Source organism: Amphiprion ocellaris, chromosome 20 (genome assembly GCF_022539595.1).
Source record: "Amphiprion ocellaris isolate individual 3 ecotype Okinawa chromosome 20, ASM2253959v1, whole genome shotgun sequence".
Lineage (NCBI taxonomy): Eukaryota > Metazoa > Chordata > Actinopteri > Pomacentridae > Amphiprion > Amphiprion ocellaris.
Window position 1 is genome coordinate 3686140 of NC_072785.1, and position 21841 is coordinate 3707980.

General features: G+C 42.1%; 1 protein-coding gene across 5 annotated transcripts in view; it reads right to left on the reverse strand.

Moving 5' to 3' along the window:
* Positions 1-3401: 3401 nt before the first annotated feature.
* Positions 3402-21841, reverse strand: part of daam2 (dishevelled associated activator of morphogenesis 2) — a 115589-nt gene continuing 97149 nt past the window's right edge. For all 5 annotated transcript variants that reach the window (XM_055005874.1, XM_023288203.3, XM_055005873.1 and 2 more), the window contains 8 exons: positions 21105-21211; positions 20239-20327; positions 18116-18284; positions 16604-16711; positions 16442-16502; positions 16028-16159; positions 8270-8440; positions 3402-7883 (listed from right to left, as the gene is read on the reverse strand). In XM_055005874.1, coding sequence (XP_054861849.1) covers positions 7671-7883; positions 8270-8440; positions 16028-16159; positions 16442-16502; positions 16604-16711; positions 18116-18284; positions 20239-20327; positions 21105-21211 — 1050 coding nt within the window. In that variant the 3' untranslated portion in view covers positions 3402-7670. The remainder of the gene's footprint in view (positions 7884-8269; positions 8441-16027; positions 16160-16441; positions 16503-16603; positions 16712-18115; positions 18285-20238; positions 20328-21104; positions 21212-21841) is intronic.

The window sequence follows — 21841 nt, forward strand, 5'->3', positions numbered from 1 at the left end:
GAGAAGCAACGCACATGGACCTGGTCACTTCTTTAGGAATTTGAGCAACAGTAGCTGGTCTGATGGATTGTATCACATGGGTCAACCTACACCCTATGTGCATCAGTGAGTCTTGGCTGCCCATCACCCTGTCACTGGTTCACCACTGTTCCTTCCTTGGACCACTCCTGATACATACTGACCACTGCAGACCAGGAACACCCTACAAGAACTGCAGTTCTGGAGATGTTCTGACCCAGTTGTCTAGCCATTACAGTTTGGTCTTTGTCAAACCTGCTCAAATCCTTACACTTGCCCATTATTCCTGCTTCTAACATCAACAATGAGGACAAAATGTTCACTTGCTGCCTGATATATCCAACCAACTAACAGGTGTCATAATGAAGACATAATCAGTGTTATTCATTCACCTATCAGCGGTCATGATGTTCCTGATTGCTGTATATACTGTATATAGTGTGTGTGTATAGATTTAGTGAATCACAGAAATAAAATATAAAGATGAGTTGTTGTAACAGTAAAAAGGAGGAGGAACATAATATCATCATATAAATAATCCTCTCGTTGTCATACAGTGCCTTAAGTCGAGGTGCAGAAAACTCTACTGTCTCTTTTAAAAGTTTGACTAGAAGAGTGTCACTGTCTTGCTCACATCTGTAGTCAGTTGTTCAGTGCCCCCTAGTGGTCATTTTAAGGACTACAAGAAAAATTAGCTTGGCATTGATTGCACCGTTTGTCAACTGTATCATCTTATTAGGGATAATGTTACAATGTTTAATTAGTTTTTTATTCATTCCACTGCATGATATGGCATGATCTAGTATATAATGCTTGTAAAATATAAGATAACAGTCTCCACTACATTTTTATGGGGTGTACAAGTATTGCAGAATTCACTGTATCCACATAACATGTATAATATGTATTCTTAATGTGCTGCTGCATTCTGCTAAGGAAATTACAGTTTAAAGCTGCAGTTAAGGATTGTTTTCATCAGTGGTGATTAGTGCAGCAGTGCTGTGATTAGTACTGTTAGCTCCCTCCAGAAAGGTTCTGGATTTTAACCTGCTGGCTGACTGGATCTTTTCTGTTTGTATGTTCTCCTGGTACCTGTGTGGGTTTTAGCCAGGTCTATCAGTTTCCTCCCACTGTCCACAGACTTGCATGCCACATTAACTGGTGATTCGAAATTGACTGTGATTGATCAATCTATCAGTTTAAAAGCAGATTAGTGTCAGTGACCATCCATGACTGTCCAATAGCACTTACCCCCACGATAATGAAACACTTTGAAAAACAAGTCAAAGATGATCTTACATCTGTCCTTCGCCCTTCATTTGACCCACTTCATTTTGCCTACATCCCAAATCGTTCCACTGACATCATATCCACTGCACCCCATCTGAGCCTGGAACACCTTGTGAACAAGAATGCACTTGTAGAAATGCTGTTTATTGATTTTAGTGTGGCATTCAATGCAATAACCTCCTAGTATCTGGTTAACAAACTGGGAAGACTGGGCCTGAGTGCTCTGTGCAACATGATATTGTATTTCCTCATAGATGGGCCTCAGTTTCTACAGGTACTAAAAAAAAACACATCAGCCACAGCTTCACTGAGCATTGGTTCTCCACAAGGATGTGTTTTGAGACTCTTGCTATAGACACTGATGTCACACGACTGTTAGGTAAAGTTTACTAAAAACCACATCATAGAATATGCAGATGACACAACAGTGGTGGGTCTCAGGAACAGTAAGGAGAGGGCAAATAGAGAGGAGGAGGTGATACTTATTGCAGACTGGTGCAGTAATAACAATCACGAATGTTGAAAAATACCAAGGAGTCATTAACTGACTTCAGGAGAAAACCTCGATCTACATCTGTGGCACTGCTGAGGAGTTTGTACAGAACACTAAGTTCCTCGGGTTGATGTGACTGAAACCTAACCTGATCCCTTCACATTTACTCTCCTATCAAAAGGGCTCACCAGCACCTGCACTTCTTACAGCAGTTGATGTGTCCTTGAGTCCATCAATCCTCACCACTCTCTGTGGAGTGTTTTTACCTCTTTCTGGTATAAGAACTGTAATGCCTCAGATAGAAAGGCCCTGAGGAGAGTGGTGAGGTCAGCTGATTGAACTGACTGATGAGAACTATAGGGGCCACTACCTGTTGAGGACCAAGCCCAAAAATGCTGCTTGTCAAAGTCCCCCAACATCATCAGTGATTTACCTCACCCCTGTCATCACCTGTTTACCCTCCTGTCCTCTGGCAGGAGATACTGCAGCACTGTCAAGTTCATCAAGACCTTCTACCATCAGTCTGCTAAATAAAACAATGCACCACTGACTATGGCTGCATCCACAGACTCATTGCACTGACTGTGTCCTTCTGCGAGTGTCCTTGGAGAGGACGTTCTGGATGCTTCAGATCTGTGGTTGTTCTCCCACCAACTGGCCTAGTCTCCATCATGTCCACTGTGGGATGCTGCTGCTGACCTTCCTCCAGTCCACTGCTTCCAGCTGCCCGAGTTTTTTCTTGCCACTGTCGCCTTACAGCTTGTTCTGAGGATTCAGACATATGGGTTCAGTAAAGCATCTTGAGACAATTTGAATCGTAGTTGGTCCTATATGAATTGAATTGAATTGATTTGAACTGAACTGAACTAAAATTGCACCCACACTCTCTGACCTGAGCAGTTCCATGCTGTGCAATATTTCATGGACTTTATATGCAATACTTTTTAAGTTATTTATTTATTACAGTTTAATTACAGTTTAACTCACACAGGTCAAATTTGTTAATGTCGACTCCACCCTGAAGCAGCACTTCATTCTTCAGAGACACGCTTCAGCCTCTGGTTTGCATATTTGTGGAGAAACATTCGTACTGCTGCAGTACAATGAGCAAAACTTTGACTTGGAGACCAAAGAAGACAGAAAAGGGTTGACTGTCATGGACTTTCCTCCACAATTGTCTCACCTTAAACCCCACAAAGATTTATGAGAAAGACAAACATTCCTGACATGACAAGAATCTGTTTAGAATACTATCACATCATGCTGGGAGAACATGGATCACCAGATCTGAACAAACTGCTGGAGTCCATTCAGCTCAAGTGCTGCTGTCATCAGAGCAAAAGGGATACCAAGAGATTCTGACACCATATTTTCACTTCTTTAAACAAACGGTTGAGCTGATATATCATCTGGAACCAGTGTCAAAATGGAAGCATCTTCACCCATGATCTGAGATTTTACTCCACCCTGTGAACATGTAGAAATCCTTCTCTCCTCTCGTACACTCTAAGTCCATTGCACTGATTTCCTTCTATGTCACTGCAGCTATGACTCAAACTTGACTCAACAAATGACAGTGAAGAACAGAATAAACAGTCACTTGCAATGGATGAAAGTTTATTGTAACCCTACAAAAGACAAAGGGTGAGAAAAAATACAAAACAAAAATAAAATTATAGAAATGAAAAAAAAGATTCTCGTTCTTATACAAGTCTCAGAACTATCCATCATACACGGACCACAGTTTATTTATTCATATTTTTAATATAACATTTTGTTTTAATGCTGTGTGTACATACAAAATATAGCAAACTAAATAAGGCAAATAAATAGAAGTACAATTTACAGGAAAATGGAACATTCCTCAATGTTTTCAACTTGTTTTTACTCTTATCTCAAACATCAAGAATGGTGTACAAAATGCTTTTTTTACTCCAACTGTACATCTTTCGGTGGAGGATGCTTTTTTTCCATCCATAAAAATACTGACTCCTCACAATTATACAACCTCGAAGAATGGGTGCAACTTTTCTCAGGCAGTACAACTTGTGGTGGAACACGTGTGTTCCATTATGCAAGCAATTTTCTGTTAAAGGATGAAGTCAACACGCCACACTTTGTGCACCCGTCTCTAGTCATGCAGGTCGACACCATGTGCATGTAATGACAGAAATGTGGTGACAGAAAACACCCTGCATCCCTCCCCTCTTCTCATAAACACACTAAAGCAGGAGAGTCACCTCTGCCATTCAACAGACTCACTACTAATGTGTTTCCAGCAGTCCAGCTGGACTCTCCAGCCTCACTTGCCCTTTTTATCTCTTTTCTCTACACACCATGTTTTATTTTGTTTCGCACCACACTTTCGTTGCACCCTTCTCATTTCTCAGGGAGCCAAGCCCTCAGAACGGCGCTGCAAATGGAAACTTCCCATAATAAAAGTGCATTGAACAAGCTACTAAGTTCTTTCCTCTGATTTCCAACTTTACACTCCAAAAATGGGCCAGTCAATGGCCAAATAAACATCCAAACATGGAACAACACAAACATGTATTAATACTGACAATGTTGCAATACCCCTCTGTAAATAGTTTGCACTACAATATGGGTTAAAGCTCTGAATTAGGAGTTTAAAGGGTCTGCCAAAGTCTCATAAACTAACTCTGATTAACTGGAAAGACAAAGGAGCAGAAGTTAAGAAACAGAATAGCTCAAATATACATGAGATGCTGGTTTAAGAAGAGGCAATCATAGGTCATTTCCTCCTTTGTTTGTAGCGTCTTGGTTTCCTGGTTTCTCTCTTTTTTTGTGTGACATGGAAACTCAAAGATCCTCTCTGCTCTGTCTCACATCTTCTTATCTGCTGCATATTGGCTTCTTTCTGCTTCAGGAAAAACTGAAGGAATATAATCAGACAGAATGAGGTGAACTCTGTGTGGATAAATTAAAGGTATGGAGGGGAAGCTTAGCTGTGCACAGGTTACAGGCCAAACCTCTTCAATGACTTCAGAAACACAAAGCTACATCTATTGGAGTTATTTAGAAGCTATTGGTGCGTTTCTACATCAGTGGTCAAGAGCCAGACCATAATAACACACTGGAGAAATGCTTCTACCTGGCTGTGATGTCTGCTTCAACTCATAGTGAAGTGCAGCATCTGACGCCACAAGATGGCGCCAGTTAGTCTATTAAAACTGTCATTTCACCAGCAAATACTGTATGTTTCTTGGAAAGTCACAAGCACTGAAACACAGTAAGAGGAATGGTAAGTGTGAAAAGTGGATCAGAGGCACTTAAAGGTGAACACTGACAATGTTTCAGAAGACAGAAGCAGGCAGAACAAAGGAAAACCGACAAACTGGGAGAGTCATCACTACAGATACTGATACACACTGTGTTGTGTAACAAGTCAAACATCAGTTTGTTCAGAACACTGAGAATCAAGTATTCTTGTCTTTAGTAATATTACTGTATATATAATAAGTGCTCATTGAGTCAGTGGGAATATTGCAACAGGAGAACTCTGAGTTTACTTGAACTGTCACTATGAGAACATGCACTTCATTCCTTTCTCTGACAAACTCAACCAGGCTGCTGTGCAAAGACTAAATGTAAGGAGCATTACATGCCAAATCATAGAGCTGTGAAATAAAAGCCTCAGCTAGAGTCCTCTCCTCTGATTCTGGATGAACGGGCTGACAGAGAAGTTACACATAGGATGTTTGTATTACTGTCCAACCCTGGACGCCTCTCATACGGCCTTCTACTGCACTACAGTATCCACATGTGTGGATAGAGAGAATAAAATAGGTTATCTAAGAACGTAATCAATGATGATTAGCTTGAACCTTCTCCTGAAACACTGAGCAGGAGTTGCTCTTTCACCCCAGGATCAGAGACCTCTCAGTGGGACACTCCTGTAACAGACTACTGTAGTTATTACTGTAGATGTTGTGCTGAGGTGACCTGACACATCCTACTGCAGCCTCTATCATGCCTACTGCTTAGGTTTTGGAAACACAGATGCAAATAAATAATAATAATAATAATAATAAAAAACCTTAGGAAAAATGAGCTTGGCCTTCAGTATATGGGTCTGACTCTGGTTTGGCAGCAGGTTGCCCATCATGATGTAAACATTTGAGAGAAGCTGCATGAAAAGATGGAAGCACAGAATCTTTTCTATGATCTCCTCTGAGTTGGCCGTCTTTGTGTTAGTTTCGTGTCAACAAAGAACCCTAAAGTTTTCATCAAGTGGAAGTTTATACGCCCTGTAAGTGCTTCGTTGTGCCCTGACAATACAATAAGGTCTGACGTGACGATGCCAACTGGAAACAAAAACACGCAGAGATGCTGAATCCTGGTAGGAGTGTGATGCAGCACTAGTTCCACTTAGCGAGAGCGAAACATCCTGAGCTGGGCTGATGGCTGTCCACAGATCAAATGTTTTAGTACCAGTGGAACAGATCTCACAGATACTATGGATGACACCCGCTAGTTGTAGGTGATGGAGAAGCCAGGTATGAACCTCACAGACTGACAGCAGAGCAAGGACTGCACTGTAAACTAACTGCAGATTGTGCCTTTAAAGTCATTTATGGCATTCCTTCATTATCTTTGTTAATCTGAGAACAGAGAGGATGCTCTAGTTGGCTTGTGGACATTTGAGTGTGAAGTTTGTCAGAAAAGCTACAGTGCAAACAAGACATACAGGTGTGAAAAGGACGAGCAGTTATCTCTTTGACATAAAGCGCAAAATGTATAGAAATTCACTCCAACAGCAATGTGAACTTGCAACACCAACAAATAATGCATTGCGTGTACAAAATCCCAAAACATAAAAAACCTCTACATCTTTGCAATTAGCTTGTCTGCATCTAAATATAAATATATATATCAACGCCTAATTGCAGTATGTTTTGTATTAATACATTTACATTTATTTTCTCTTTGCTTTGGCACGAGTTAATGCCAGAACAATGTTGAAACCATTTTAGAGCGTAGGTGAGGCTTGACCCATGTGGCACAGTCATTTTGTCAGGTGGATCAAGTTGAGAAGTTTCCTTGGGAAGAGCTGTTTGTCTCCTGCTGAAGTGCAGGTCAGGAAGTACGTACGTCCTCCCTGGGAATGCTGTGTGCCGTATGAGAGCGCTGGGATCGCCCACCGTCGTGCATCTTTCCTCAGCATTCCTCCATGCCCTTCATGAACATCCATCCATTCTGAGAGGTCTTTGTTTCTGAGGAATACCTGAAGCAACCATGACTGTGGAGGTGTTGGCTTAGCTCCCGCTAGACTTCTTTTTCTGTGTTATTTTTAAAAATCTGCCCGGAGATCCTTCATCGTCCTTTTTCTAATCCTTTCTCTTGGTCTCGTGTCTATGTACAGAGTGACTGGCTGATCCCAATGTCCATTAGAGCCGCAGAGTAAAATGATTCCTCTTCAGCACCAAGGAGTTTACAGAGGAACAGAGAGGGTTTGTGTGAGAAAAAAAGAGAGGAAGAGAAAAACAGTAGGGAGATAGACAGTGAGAACCTTGAGCACAGTGTTAGAGGATATGGTCAGATGACATGGGATAATGTGTCACAGTGGTGTGTCCATCCATCTATCCATCCCAACTGTCCTTCATCCAGGACAAACAGGTTGGAAATAGCTCTGCACGACCAATCAGAGGAGAGTGTTGCATCCTTCAAGACGGCATACGTGTCCATGCCTGTCGCTACATGTCCAGTCCAGCCGTTATCTACATCCTCCCCAATGTGAGTGGTCATGTTCCAGGACCTGGACTAAAGGTGTTAAGAGATCTACGCCATGGCAGAATTCAGGTGTCTAGTCTGTAATTTTTCTTCTTTTGTCCTTTCTTTATCCAGCCTAGTAGTTGACCTTGGTGACGGCTCGTTCGCGACCACCACCTTCCACCAGCTGGTTGACAGAGCGCTTGCGGTTACGCTTGAACTTGTTTAGGTCCTTATCGAAGACCTCGCCGGAGCGCAGCGCCGACACCAGGTCATCAAACTCCCCGCCAACTTCATCTGAGGCTCCGCCCTTCTTGGCTCGCCGCTCCCGCTCCCTCTGCTCCTTCAGCTGGAGGAGAGAGAGAAAGAAGATGGGGTTATCATAAAGAAAAACTGTAATGTCTACAGGGCTGCACAGTGGCTTGGTGGTTAGCACTTCTGCCTTGCAGCTAGAAGATCCCCGGATCACGTCCTGGTTTCCTGGGATCTTTCTGCATGGAGTTTGCCAGGTTCTCCAGCTTCCTCCCACAGTCCAAAAACATGCTGAGGTTAATTGGTAGCTCTAAATTGTCCGTAGGTGTGATTGTCTCTTTATGTGACCTGTCCAGGGTGTCAGCTGGGATAGACTCCAGCCCCCTGCAGCCCTAATGAGGATTGAGTGGTGTGTAGATAATGGATGGATGTAATGTCTGTTTAGTTTAACCTGTCATGGCAGTCTGAGGTTTATTCTCTCACCATGGCCTCCATCCGTGCCCTCCTCTCCTCCTCGTCTTTGCGTCGCTGCATGTTTTCCAGGTCTTGCCGTGCTTCGCTGAACGACTGTAAGAAGGTGTCAAAGATCCCAAAGAACTCGTCAGGCTGCATCCTCCTTTCTTCCTCCCCAAAGTGCTTCAAAGATTTGGCAAACTGCAAAGAACATACGTCACTTTTTAGTTTGACATGAGTTGACCAGATAGCAGGCCTGCATGCAGCCATCACATGTAACATGTAAATATGGATACAGTGACACGGCTAGCTGACACAAACCAAAACCAAATTCTTTATTGTACAGACTGAATCCTCTGCTTTGGCCTTGATTCAGCTTCATCTTGTGAAAGGAGCACATGAGTTTTCATTTGCATGTGGTTCAACTTCATCTACTAGCATGGATGCTTTATGTTAACAAGCACTGCAGAAACAGACGCGAGCAGAATGACTGCATGATTTGACCACCGCATGTCCACCGTGTTCTGTTCAAGCTGTTCAGTGCTCTTTGCCAGGACAATGCCTGCAGCCAAACCTTCTCTACATTCCTACACACTCAGCTCTGCACTGCAGTACACAGCACAATACACCACTAGTGGCCCAGACAGAAATATGAAACACAACATGATAGAATATATGCCACATAAACGTCACACAGTTTTACTTAAAAACCACAGAGACTCCTTCAGTAGGACATCAGTGCAAACTGTAATTTATTACATGTGCAGAAACACAATCCCTCTTTAAAGGGCGAAATATTAATTAGAACTATATGGTTTTCACATAACACAACTTCACTCAGTGTTTCTAAAAGAGGTAGAAACTGTTCAGTCTATGACTCTTCTGTTAAAAATGTAACATGTTTGCAAACATGTGTAAGATTATAAATCCAGCAGACCCAGAGAGTGATATTAGTCACTTCTTTGACCATGTGATGGATGTAAGTGGAACTCTGGCCTTTTAGCTGTTTCTGAGTCCACTAAAGGCTCCTTTGTGTTCACCAGCAGCTCACTGACTGTCACTTTGCTGTCTGGGGCTGTGCAGTGGATTTACCAGAGCTTTATTACTGAAAACAGATGTTTGCTTCAACTGGAAAGGATGCTGATGATGAGCAGCAGAACCAAAACAATTAATCTGATTAAAGCTGGTAAATAGCTCCGTGAAGCTGAGGATAGCTGGTGAAAATTCTCTGTATATTCACTAACATGAGCGACAGCTTTGAAATATACTGACTTGTTCAGCGGCATTTTGTTGATAACATTTACACTACCGTTCAAAAGCTTAGGGTCACTTAGAAATGTCCTTATTTTTGAAAGAAAAGCATTTTTTTCAATGAAGATAACATTAAATGAATGATAAATCCAGTGTAGACATTGTTAATGTGGTAAATGACTATTGTAGCTGGAAACAGCTGATTTTTAATGGAATATCTCCATGGGGGTACAGAAGAACATTTCCAGCAACCATCACTCCTGTGTTCTAATGCTACATTGTGTTAGCTAATGGTGTTGAAAGGCTAATTGATGATTAGAAAACCCTTGTGCAGTTATGTTAGCACATGGATAAAAGTGGGAAATAATCTGGGTGACCCCAAACTTTTGAACGGTGTACAGTATGTACCATCAAAAATTATTATGCAGAATGAGCCTTTTGAGAGCATTTTGAATCATTTTTCTAATGCTTAAGATGCGTTTTAGTGCTGTACCTGGTTGAACTGGAGTTATTCCTAACTCAAAACCTGCCAGTGTATTGGACATTGATGAGCAAAATACTGTGCTAGCACGTCGCTTTGTCATGCTGCAGACAAAAATCATTGCCAATGTCAAAATAAATCAGTGTTCCAGTTGAAAGCAGGGCCTGTACTGTACTGTACTACTGTGCTCCATCTAGAGTGGGAGAGGACTGACAGAAAACATCACATCACTCCAGCTGATATGAGGCTCCTAAAGTGTACAGCATGTGGTCCTAGTGTTGTGATAAAACTGAGTTGGGGATCGCTATTTTCTGAGGATGCAAAACCATCCTGTCATTATGGTACCGGTCACCATGGCAACTCCACCATCATCCCTCTCTCTCCTAGTAATTATGTGTCTGGTCAAATCTGTTTCCTCTCGTCCCCTCGGGTCTGTGCTGAATGAGTAAACACACACACGAACACACACAATGAAGTGGGGAATGTGAAGTCACACAGATTAAGCTCATCTCACAGAGACACAAACACAGTCGTGCTCTGTGAGAGGCTAATTATCGCACTGTGTGCTTGACGGAGAATTAAATGCACTCTTACTGTTTGACTTTCAGTTTTATTAGATTGTTTTTATCATGGATGTTAAGTTCTGACTTTTTGCCCACTTAGGTGTAAATTTATTTTAAAAAACACTGCAAAAACTCCTGCTCGTTATGTGTTTGCCCTGCAAATGTGCTGTGTAAATGCACCGAATGGAAACTTAATAAATTGTTTGTATTTTCCAACAACACAAACCAGCTCATGTTTTATCCAACACAAACTTGTACAAGAAGATAGCGATGTCCTCAGTTTGAATCAGATCATTTTTATCTGATCCCCTGCGCTCTACGGACATTAATACATCAAAGATCTGAGGAAATGAGCCAAGTTTGTTTCACAACAGTCCCTCAGTTAGTGGTGAGCTCAGTGGAATGCCTCTACACAAACCGACACACACAGACACACACTCACAAAACATACCAGTCTATCTCTGTCAATGTATGAATAGCGTTGGAGCCAGACACTTTTCATAGGGTGGTACACAAACTAATTTTGTTTTTTCTCTATGTGTTGCGTTGTATGGATGGTTTAATACAGTGTCGTTGCAAGCTAGCATATGGGACCCGTCTAATTACAGAAAACTAGCTTGAAAGACTTTTTGGAATCTGTCTAATAAGAGATACTTTTTGTAAAACTTTGTGTATTTCTGAAATGTTTGTATGTCGTTTATTTTCCTAGTTTTCACAGTGTCGACTGACTGGAGATAAAATAAAAGACATCTGCATGATGCTTCATAATATCAGACTGGAGTAAATACACAAGTACTACAGTACTATCAACAAAATGTCATTAAGGCTGCATTTTGTAGTCACTTGGGTGCAACAGAACAAGATGACAACCCAATAAAGACACATTAACACCTAATAAAGTTGCAAACGTGTAAGATTATAGATCCAGCAGACCCAGATTGCAATATTAGTCACTTCTTTGACCATGTGATGGATGTAAGTGGAACTCTGGCCTTTTAGCTGTTTTGGAGTCCACTAAAGGCTCCTTTGTGTTCACCAGCAGCTCACTGACTGTAACTTTGCTGTTTGGGTCTGTGCAGTGAGTGTGCAGTGGAGTGCAGTGGCAAATTTTAGTCACATATTTTATCATTTGCTTATGCAGGCATGACTGCACTATAGAAGTACATGATAAGGACTCTTACACAATAAGTTTTTTTTATGCAACCCTTAATTGATCAAAAAATATCTGGAAAGGTTGATCCAAGGTATGGTTTTATAATCATTTCTGAATATAATTTAAATGATCTAAGGGTGGGCTGCACAGTGGTGTAGTGGTTAGCACTTTCGCCTTGCAGCTAGAAGATCCCTGGTTCACGTCCCAGCTTTCCCGGGATCTTTCTGCATGGAGTTTGTGTGTTCCCCCTGTGCATGCGTGGGTTTTCTCCGGGTACTCCGGCTTCCTCCCACAGTCCAAAAATATGCTGAGGTTAATTGATCATTCTAAATTGCCCGTAGGTGTGAATGTGTGAGTGCTTGTTTGTCTTTGTATGTGGTCCTGTGACAGACTGGTGACCTGTCTAGGGTGTCCCCTGCCTTCACCTGAGTCAGCTGGGATAGACTCCAGCCCCCCCCATGACCCTAGTGAGGATTAAGCGGTGTATAGATAATGGATGGATGGAAGATCTAAGGGTTAGGCTGTAACTCCAGTTCTATGAGTATGTGTGTAGTCCTATAAACAGGCTTCATTAATAGTTGTGTGGGGTGGCCGGACCTCAGTCCAACCCAGGTCACGCTTTGACTCCATGCCTGCAGAAGACGTGCAGGAAGAAAAAAGGCTGAGAGATGGGGTCATAGTTTATATTGGTACTGACGATTACCAGCTGCGAGGTGGTTCAATGGAAGCAGGCAACTAAGTGAGAAGACAGAATGAAAGTATGACCAAAATACTGCAAATGTGCGCAGAGACTGCAGCGTAGTCAATATGGTTAGATGCTCCTCTATTAAAGACCAAAAATGTAGGTAATTTTCAGGTATGTGACAGAGCAATATTGTAAATTACTTTTATTCATAAAGCATATTATGTTGTTATCAACAGATCAACAATCACTGTGACTCTGTTAGTAGATAAAAGAGCAGCTTGTTGTTCCCTTTTAAAATCAATCTGTAACACCAGTTACGTAACTTGAACTATAATATTGATAATAATGAGTGGACATGACACATGCAGTGATGGATTAGTTCAATCAAATAAGTATCTACAGGCCAGTTCTCGTACTGTTGAAAAAGTAACCAATAATCAGCTTTAATATGTGTATGAAAGGTAGTAAAACACGTTAAAGAAATCCCTTACAATGCAGTGAGCTTTGCAAAATGGTTTGGCAGCAATGTGAAAATACATGATTTGGAACAAATGGGCTATAATGTGCAAAGACACTGGTCTGGTTGTGTGAATGAGGAAAGTGTGACCCGAAGGACTTTCTGATGAAAGCAGATTGATGAGACTCATAGGTGCCGTTTTTAACGTTCCAACCCATCTACTGCAAAGCCAAACTCATATTAGTGTGAACCAGGGTTTTCTTGGCCACATTCACCGCTACAGATCATAATAACTCCGCCAAGGATCGCAGTCGAGCTATGTGACGATCTATGTTGATTTGTCTGTCCGTTTGTCTGTTAGCAACATTACTCAAAAACAGAATATCGTATTAGGATGAAATTTTCAGGGAAGGTCAGAAATGACACAAGGACCAAGTGATTAGATTTTGGCAGTGATGCAGCTTATAGTCTGGATCCATGGATTTGCTAAAGATTTCTGTATCGTTGCCAGATAGCAGCACGGCGTCACTGTAACCATGACAACAAGTGAACACTTCATCAGCTGCCTGCTGATGATCACATGATTGTGATCCTACTACAAATCCACTGCTGAGGACTTATCAGGTCTTATCCATCAGAAGTGATACAAGGAACAACTGATTAAATTGTGGGGGTGTTTCTGAGTCCCATCAATTCCTGCTGCCTGCTACATATTTAGGTCACGTGATTTGGTATCCGTACATAACGTACACATGCATAACACACGTCTGTGCTCAGCGCCGGTCATCTTTTTGTGGGTACATCTGTATTAAATGGACACATTCTATAGGGTGTCCATAAAGTACAATTTACAATTTTAAGAATTTATTACAAAGGCATTTGATAAGATATCTTAACCAGATTTGTTTTATTGTAATCAGTGTTTATTAAAGTTTGTAATCACATTGGAATTGTGTGTTTCAGGTATCTTGTTAGTGAAAGAGGTGCTGTTAAATGAAATCCTAAAAAATGGCTACTCCTCAGACTGGTGGATTGGAAGGGATGAGCCAGTTCCCTGGCCACCATGTTCACCAGATATCACTCCCTTGGACTTCTTTCTATGGGGCTATGTCAAAGATATCATGTATCGAACAAAGATACGGGACATTACTGACTTTAAGCAAAAGATGATGCCATTGCCACCATTGATGAGGCTATGCTACAGCAAACATGGCAAGAAATTGAGTACCGTCTTGATGTGCTTTGTGCAACTAATGGTGCCCATATAGAGGTGCATCAAATGAGGTAGAAAAAACTTTGACAACCACTGATTACAATAAAACAAATCTGGATAAGATATCTTATCAACTGCTTTTGTAATAAATTCATAAAATTGGAAAGAGACTTTATGTACACCCTGTATGTTGCCATGATTTCTGATCATCAATAACTAAAAAAACAAATGCTGCATTTCAAAAAAAAAAAAGCTGCATTTCAGACAATACCATATGAGGGAATGAGCAACCTTGGCGGAGTACTGTGCTCTCTGAGTGCTTTTCTACTTCTTATTATCTGAATGTTTCCCCTACACAGTCATATGGGGTATATGTGTGTCGTGAAGCACTCCCTGTGTTTTTGCGGTTTGAAGCTGAGCTGTTTGTTCTTGGATAGAAAGTGAATCGTGAACTCTCTGAACATGTTGATGAGTGGGTGTGCTGGTCAGTATAAACCTGATCAATCTCTCTGGATAAGATAAAAAATCCCTTCCACCTCTGGAAACCTCTGTCCCAATAACCCACATGACCTCGGACAACTGTAATCCTTTGTAATGTATGTAGTGATGTCTAGTGAGCATGTGTGTTTCTCTTACAGACACACACTCATATACAGTATTTGTCTCCATAGAGCTTCATCAGCCTCAGCAGGTTGCCTGCTCTGTTTAGTCATCGTCTTTACTCAGAAACACGAAACACACACCCACATTTCCATATTTGTATTTCACTGGAAACCTAACAGAGCATCAGAGGGCCTTGACAAGCACCGAGTCAATGTGTCAGACTCCCCGCTTACCAACCACACAGACACACACACACTCATAGACACCGCTTAGAATCTGGGCCAGTGAACACAGGTTCTTTTGTTTTACAGCTGGAACTGGTGCCCTGTTCCTCCCGCTCTCTTCCACTGACGTCCCAACTGGCGCATTTTCCCTCCAATTTTTACCGACCTCCTCATTCAACAAATAATTAAGCAAACGGGAGGCTCTGCCCAAAGACCCACAGACCTTTCCTGCTCTCTCATGCTCCGTCAATCTGTTGATCCTTTAGCATCGTTTTGTCAGCTATTTTGGAAGACCCTCATAATAAAGTATAGTGCAATGAACTCACATTACATACAATGTGAGCACTGAAGGCCTGCAAATGAAATAACATATTCACATAAATTTTTTCAACACTGACTTACTCTGGGAATTCAACAGTCCCGCTGATATCTTCAGCCTACATACTTACGACCATACATCAATACCTGAGCCAGCAGGGTACAAAAGGCCATTTATCGCAGCTGTAAAAAGGAGGAGAGTGGATGTAGAGACAAACAAAGACACGACCTGGAGGGAAATCCAGGGTAATCTTTCAATGTTGGGCTTCCGAAACCCTGCAGAAGTTATCTAAATGGACTAAGAGGGATGCACAGAGGGGGCTGCACAGTGGATCGGTGGTTAGCAGTGTTGCCTTGCAGCTAGAAGATCCCCGGTTCACGTCCTGGCCTGGGTTTGGGATCTTTCTGTGTGGAGTTTGCATGTTCTCCCTGGTTTTCTCCAGGCACTGACACTTCCTCACACAGTCCAGAAACATGCTGAGGTTAACTGGTGATTCTAAATTGTCCGTAGGTGTGAATGTGAGTGTGATTGTTTGTCTCTGTGTAGCTGTGTGATAGACTGGCAACCTCCTGCCTTCGCCCTACGTCAGCTGGGATAGACTCCAGACCCTAATGAGCCCAAATCTGTACAGATAATGGATGGATGGGATGGGATGCACAGAGGTTTCACAGTTTCTCTCATCAGTGTTCAGTCTGTCTGACATGCAGGCTTGGAAGTGAAGACAACTTGCCAAGACTCCTTTAAAGCCCCCACATGGACATATGAACTTACACTTGATCCTCTCTGACATCTGCATACATTATTCACTGCAGAAATGAATGGTTAAACAGTTAGGTTACCTTGTCCTTGGCTTCACTCAGCTGGTCCTCCAGTTCAGAGAAGCTGAATCCAGCTACGGTGATGAAGTCGCCAATCACAGCCACAAACTTATCCCCACGTTCCCTGGTCCTGCTCTGCTGGTAGTGCAGCTCCTGCAGGGGGTAACACAGACCAGACGTGTGACTTTCAAACCAAGAACTGGTGACAATTCTGTACATTCGCTTCAGCTTTCTGTGAACTGTAAGGTGTGTATCTGCACTGAAGTTCTTGTTTCTGTGTGTGGCGGCAAATGTGATGTGCAGCCGATCCATGTAACAGTCCGTGGAGCATTACCAGCACTTAAACACCTCACCCTGCTGTCCATCTATGCACTGCTTGAAAACATAATTACAGACGGGAGAAGAACCAGTGGGAGGGAGCGCATAACAACTCACCGCCTCTAGAGCCTTCAGTCCACTTTTAATACTGTGCACTTCCTTTTCCAACTCTGACAAACTAAAGAGAAAGAAAAAAAACAGAAATGGAGAGAATCTTTGTCAGACGCTGCAGGGCTTTTAACCTCCAAACATCTGTAGAGTGAAAGGAGCTGCACTCACTTGACTTTGGCGGCCTCTGGTACACTGCTGAGGTCCTCCTGGATGTGCAGCGTGTCTGGGTAGTTCTTCTCAAAGATCATGATCAAGTAGTGCAACATGGTGATGTTTCTGTGAATCACAAGTAAAGACACACAAACACAATCAAGCAACCTTTCACTTCAATAACCTGAGGAATAGTATGTTGCTCAGGAAAGGATAACCTCAAATTTTTTTGAAAGTCTCTCTGCAGTCACATATTTATCCCCTAAAAATTCATTTCTGTGGATCAAGGTTATATATTTAGAAGCAGTTTCTATGAAAAAAATCTGTCCTAGCCTTAAAATGACTTTGATGTAACTTTACAGCATTGCAGATCTACAAAGTCCCTGCCTCTCTGGTGCACTGGAGCTGCTATGATCCCTCCATACTAATGGCAGCTCCAGTGCACCAGTTCACCTACAACTCTGCTTCTATATTGTTTGGATCATTTTTTTAAAGCAAATATTTCTACAGGAATTTATGGAACAGCATGCTCCCAGGACATATAAAACACTGCTGATGATACATTCCATGTAGTTGTATGAGTACTGGAACTACATTTTCTGTGATGTGTTGCGTAATGTAAGTGACAAGTGGAACACAGCACGCTGATTTTACACATGATGTACTACATTCTAATCACCATACAAACTGTTTAATCAAATAATACACATGAAGAGTATGAACTACACTGTGAAAGCAACTCTATTTACTCTGCATGCCGTCTGTGTATGCATTATTTTGTCACTTCCTTGGTGTGAAAACACGACAAACTCAACACCTGCTTAGACGTGGTGTGTAGTGTGGAATTAGGTCATGGCAGTGGAGCGAGTGTGCTATGCTAAACCCATTTTATTGTTTACTCTTTGACAAGTTTGAGCCATGGGAAATTATTCTGCAGTAGCTGCCAGCAGTGCCTGTTACCAAGGTAACAATGAAAGTACAGAGTGAATTTCATTACTTCTGACACTGAAAAAATGTTTTTGTTTTTGTGAGGAAAGATCTGTATAGATACTAATTTGTGGTCGACATACTGATTTCTGCAATATATATGACACACGTTGCTTCATGTTACAGTGAGTTATGACACTACAGACAGCATGGTTCTTGGTAAACAATGCATGAGTCTGGGGCTGCACAGTGGTGTAGTGGTTAGCACTTTCGCCTTGCAGCTAGAAGATCCCCAGTTCGCGTCCCAGCTTTCCCAGGATCTCTCTGCATGGAGTTTGCATGTTCTCCCTGTGCATGTGTGGGTTTTCTCCAGCTTCCTCCCACAGTCCAAAAATATGCTGAAGTTAATTGATTATTCTAAACTGCCCGTAGGTGTGAGTATGATTGATTGTCTCTATATGTAGCCGTGTGACAGACTGGCGACCTGTCCAGTCAGCTGAGATAGACTCCAGCCTCCCTAATGAGGATTAAGTGGTGTATAGATAATGGATGGATGCATCGGTCTCAGATGCTGTGGGTTCACTGGATGTCCACTGTCCCCACCTGTCTATGCTGGACTTGGTGTCGGCGATCTTGTTGAGGCTGGAGACCTTGAATCCGTAGGCGTTCCCTCTCTGGCCTTTGTTCATGAAGTTGCCGAAGGCCAGAACAACCTCCAGGACCTGAGTCAGACGCTTGCTCCGCACCACCTCCTTGGACGCATTCAGGATAGCTGGAGAAACAGGAAGAGAAAGAGAGGAAAGCAGCTGGAGAGATCATACCGTTGGTGACTGACGTGCGCACTTTCAACCTTTTCTATTGCATAACCAACTGGCTATAAAACATTCCCTTCCATTCTGTTCCTTTACTCAAACTCCACAAACACACAGAAACTCAAGACTCGGCTGAACATGGCCCAAAGGTTCTCATCCTTTCCTTCATTTTTCACATCCTTCATGATGAGTGATCAATATTCCCCACAACAACTGGGCAGCTTACTGGGGAAACCCGTCTAGTCCTTCCATCCATCCATAAAACAGCAGGAGGAAGGGAATATTCCAAACATATCCCCATACTGTCCGCTCCTTTCCCTCTGAGAATAGACGTGTCTGGCAAAGTGCAGGTGGTTCCCTCTCTCCACAGAGGAAACCTCAGTGTGAATGTGAAAATCATTAACAAAATCCATATTGTTATTGTTACACTTCTTTCTGCTGTGATGCAGCATGGGAACTGTTCTTCTGGCTCTGCTGACAGCGTGCTGCTGGATGCAGAAAGGCCTGGCTGCACACTGCACTGTCATCTGAAATAGTTCTATTGAACACGTTGGGTGGTCGAGGGAAAAACAGCCTCTTCTAGAATACATGTCAAAGTAACATGAATAACAAAATGAAATGAGAGCTTTATTACGGGCATCGTCGAGCAGTGCGGTTTGGAAATATTTGGACGCAACAACTGAGATTCTGGAGGTTTTAATCAAAACTCAACTCACTGGATTATGCCTCTGCTCGTACTTTCTTTCCATCCATGGCACTGAGTAATGCATTTCAGGAAAAAAAGAAGGTTTTTGATCTAAAACTAGAATGAATTGATGATCTGACAACATTGCTGCAGCTTACAGAGGCTCAAGTGCCAGTTAGCTCTCGCTGCAAATAAAACACTGCTGGCAAAAATGATGTGATGTGCTCATCAAAGGCCAGACAAGCATTGAGGCCAGCAGAGAAGTTTCTCTCAAGTAGCTCAGGCTCAAACAGACACAGTGACAGCTAGGCCACGACACACCCAGTGCACACACATGCACACACACATGTCTCATGGCAGCGTTTTTCCTCAGTCTTTGAAGAAAGCTGCAGTGTTTATGAGAGGCGCTCTCCCCTCTCAACACGGGCCAGCTTTCCAAAACAGCCTCCCTGGTAACCTGGAAGCTGGCTTGAAAGGAAAACTACACCAGGCCCACATACAGTTAACCACCCTCTCCCACCATGCACACACACGTGCACATTCAAGGATGAGACTGTGAAAAGCACTGGTTAAATTGCTCAAACCTGATGCCTGTTTTTGTTTTTGCATTTGGATGCGTATCTGTGTACAATGTGTAAAACCGGTTCTCCAAAATGGAATCTTCTGCTCCGTTTGCATGTCGTACTTAAACCATGTCAAAAGATTGCAGCTGGGTCAGAAAATCTAAGTCAATGCCAAGTAATATCTGTGACTCTCAGATGAAAAGCTTCTGTTGTACAATACTTTATTATTGTCTCTTTCTGACTTCTCCACCCCGTCTGGAGCACTAAACCCTGAGCCCACTGCACTTAATGTAATCTTTAAAAAAATAAGTCACAAATATGATTTTAGGAAGAGAATTTCCTTAAATTGCTGGCCATTTTTAACAAACAGCAGTACAACACCCAGACGCTGTAAGTGGAGTCAAAATAAACTAGTGTGTGTTCATGGTAATCAAGGAACATGTCACACTGTGGCTCACTGATGTGTTTTTAATAGTTCTTGGAGCTCAATGAAGCTCCAAGGCACAAAAGAGTAATCAGGCTTATGCATATAATACTTCTAATTATAATCCTTTCAATGTCAGTATTGAATAACAAAACACTGAATATTTTCCTTTCTGTGAGGAATCACAAAGCTCACTCCTGATTCTTGTCCCTCTTTATGGCCTCCGAGGAGTTTGTCCTTACCTTCAACCTTCGGCTTGGTTTCAGCTAGACGCTCTGCAAACTTCTTCTTAAAGAACAGAGCCTGCAGTCTGTGCTGGTAGTGGTCAATTCTGGTGAAGAGAACACAGAGGTAAAAGGAAGAGAAAAGAGAACAAACAGAAAGGGAGGTAAGTTGGATTTGTCTCCAGGAGAGTGTAAATTAAAATTGTACAAAACTCCCTTTCTCAGTTTTCACTGCTTTTATCTTCCAATAGGCTCGCATCAAGCTGGAAAGTTGACAAATGGACATGTTAAACTTGCCCGAAAGGAGGGAGTGAAAATTTCAAAGATGGACAGGGGATATTAAATGGCAAAAAAAGGAAATAACAAATTCCCAGATGTATTACTCAGACCAAAGGAGATGCGGTCAAAAGGAAAGAAAGTGGACGGGGTAATATTTCATGAAAGGAAATGAAAAGGCTTAATTATCTTGAACAAACAGTGCAGATTCTGAGAAAGGATGGCGTGCAGAAAAAAGGCACTGATTTAAAATGTCTCCCCTATTTGATATGATTGCAGGCCTCAAAGGGCAGCCGTGACTTTTTTTCTCAGATAAATGATGAATCATTCTGGAGTTTGCAGCCTGTTCTTGATAGCACCGTCACATTGATACTTCCAAAGCTCCTCTTTCTGCATATTCCTTGAATACTTCCATTTTGACTGCATGTTACAGACTATCAAATCTGTTTCAACATATAGACACAGACTTTTGTATAAGTTGAACTTGTTAAACATTATCCAGCTCTGTCTGCAGTGAAAAAACGGAGTTGACGAGAGAAATCCGACCCCTAACCTAAGACCGATGCTGGTTCCTGCAGAGAGATTTACAACGATGTACTGCTGTGTACCTGCTCATTTCAAAGAGGAAGCGGTCAGCCCGGGCCATCCTCTCCAGCTCATGTTTGTGCTCCTCCAACAGATCAATGTCACTTTTCTCTGGGACAAACTTCAGCAGCTGCAAACACAACGTTAGTCCAAATGTTAATGCAGTTATATCTGCAGCAAACAAACATGTATAGCACCAGACCACAAAAAAATCTGGTATTACTTTGTTTTCTGCTTTATGGTTTTACCTGTAACTTTTGTTGACCTCTCTAGAACTTTATGAATACAAGATTACAGAATAAACTGAAAAGATCCAGCTGTCTGAAACATTAACTGTTGACTGATTAATGGAAGCACATTCTTTGGTCAGATGAGACCAAATGAAGTTTGTTTAGTTCAGATGGGGTCCAGCATGTCTGGTGGGAAACTGCCCCAGACTACCATAGTGAATGCATAGTCCTGACAGTGAAGCACGGAGGTGGGAGTGTCATAACATAGGGATGCTTGACAGAAAAAAGTTTGAGGTATTTTATAGAAAAAGGCAGGGCTACCAGCAAAGAACTGAAAAAACTCTCTATTCAGAAATTTGGTTCATACCATGCTGAGAAAGATTGAGTCTGTCATAAAAGACCAAGTTGAACATATAAACTCTTGACAGATTTGAATATCAGTAAAGAACAAACTCAACTATTAGTTGAAAAAACTTTGAATTAATGCAGGAGTGTAGTCACTTCTGTGCTATCCTGTCTATCAGACCCCT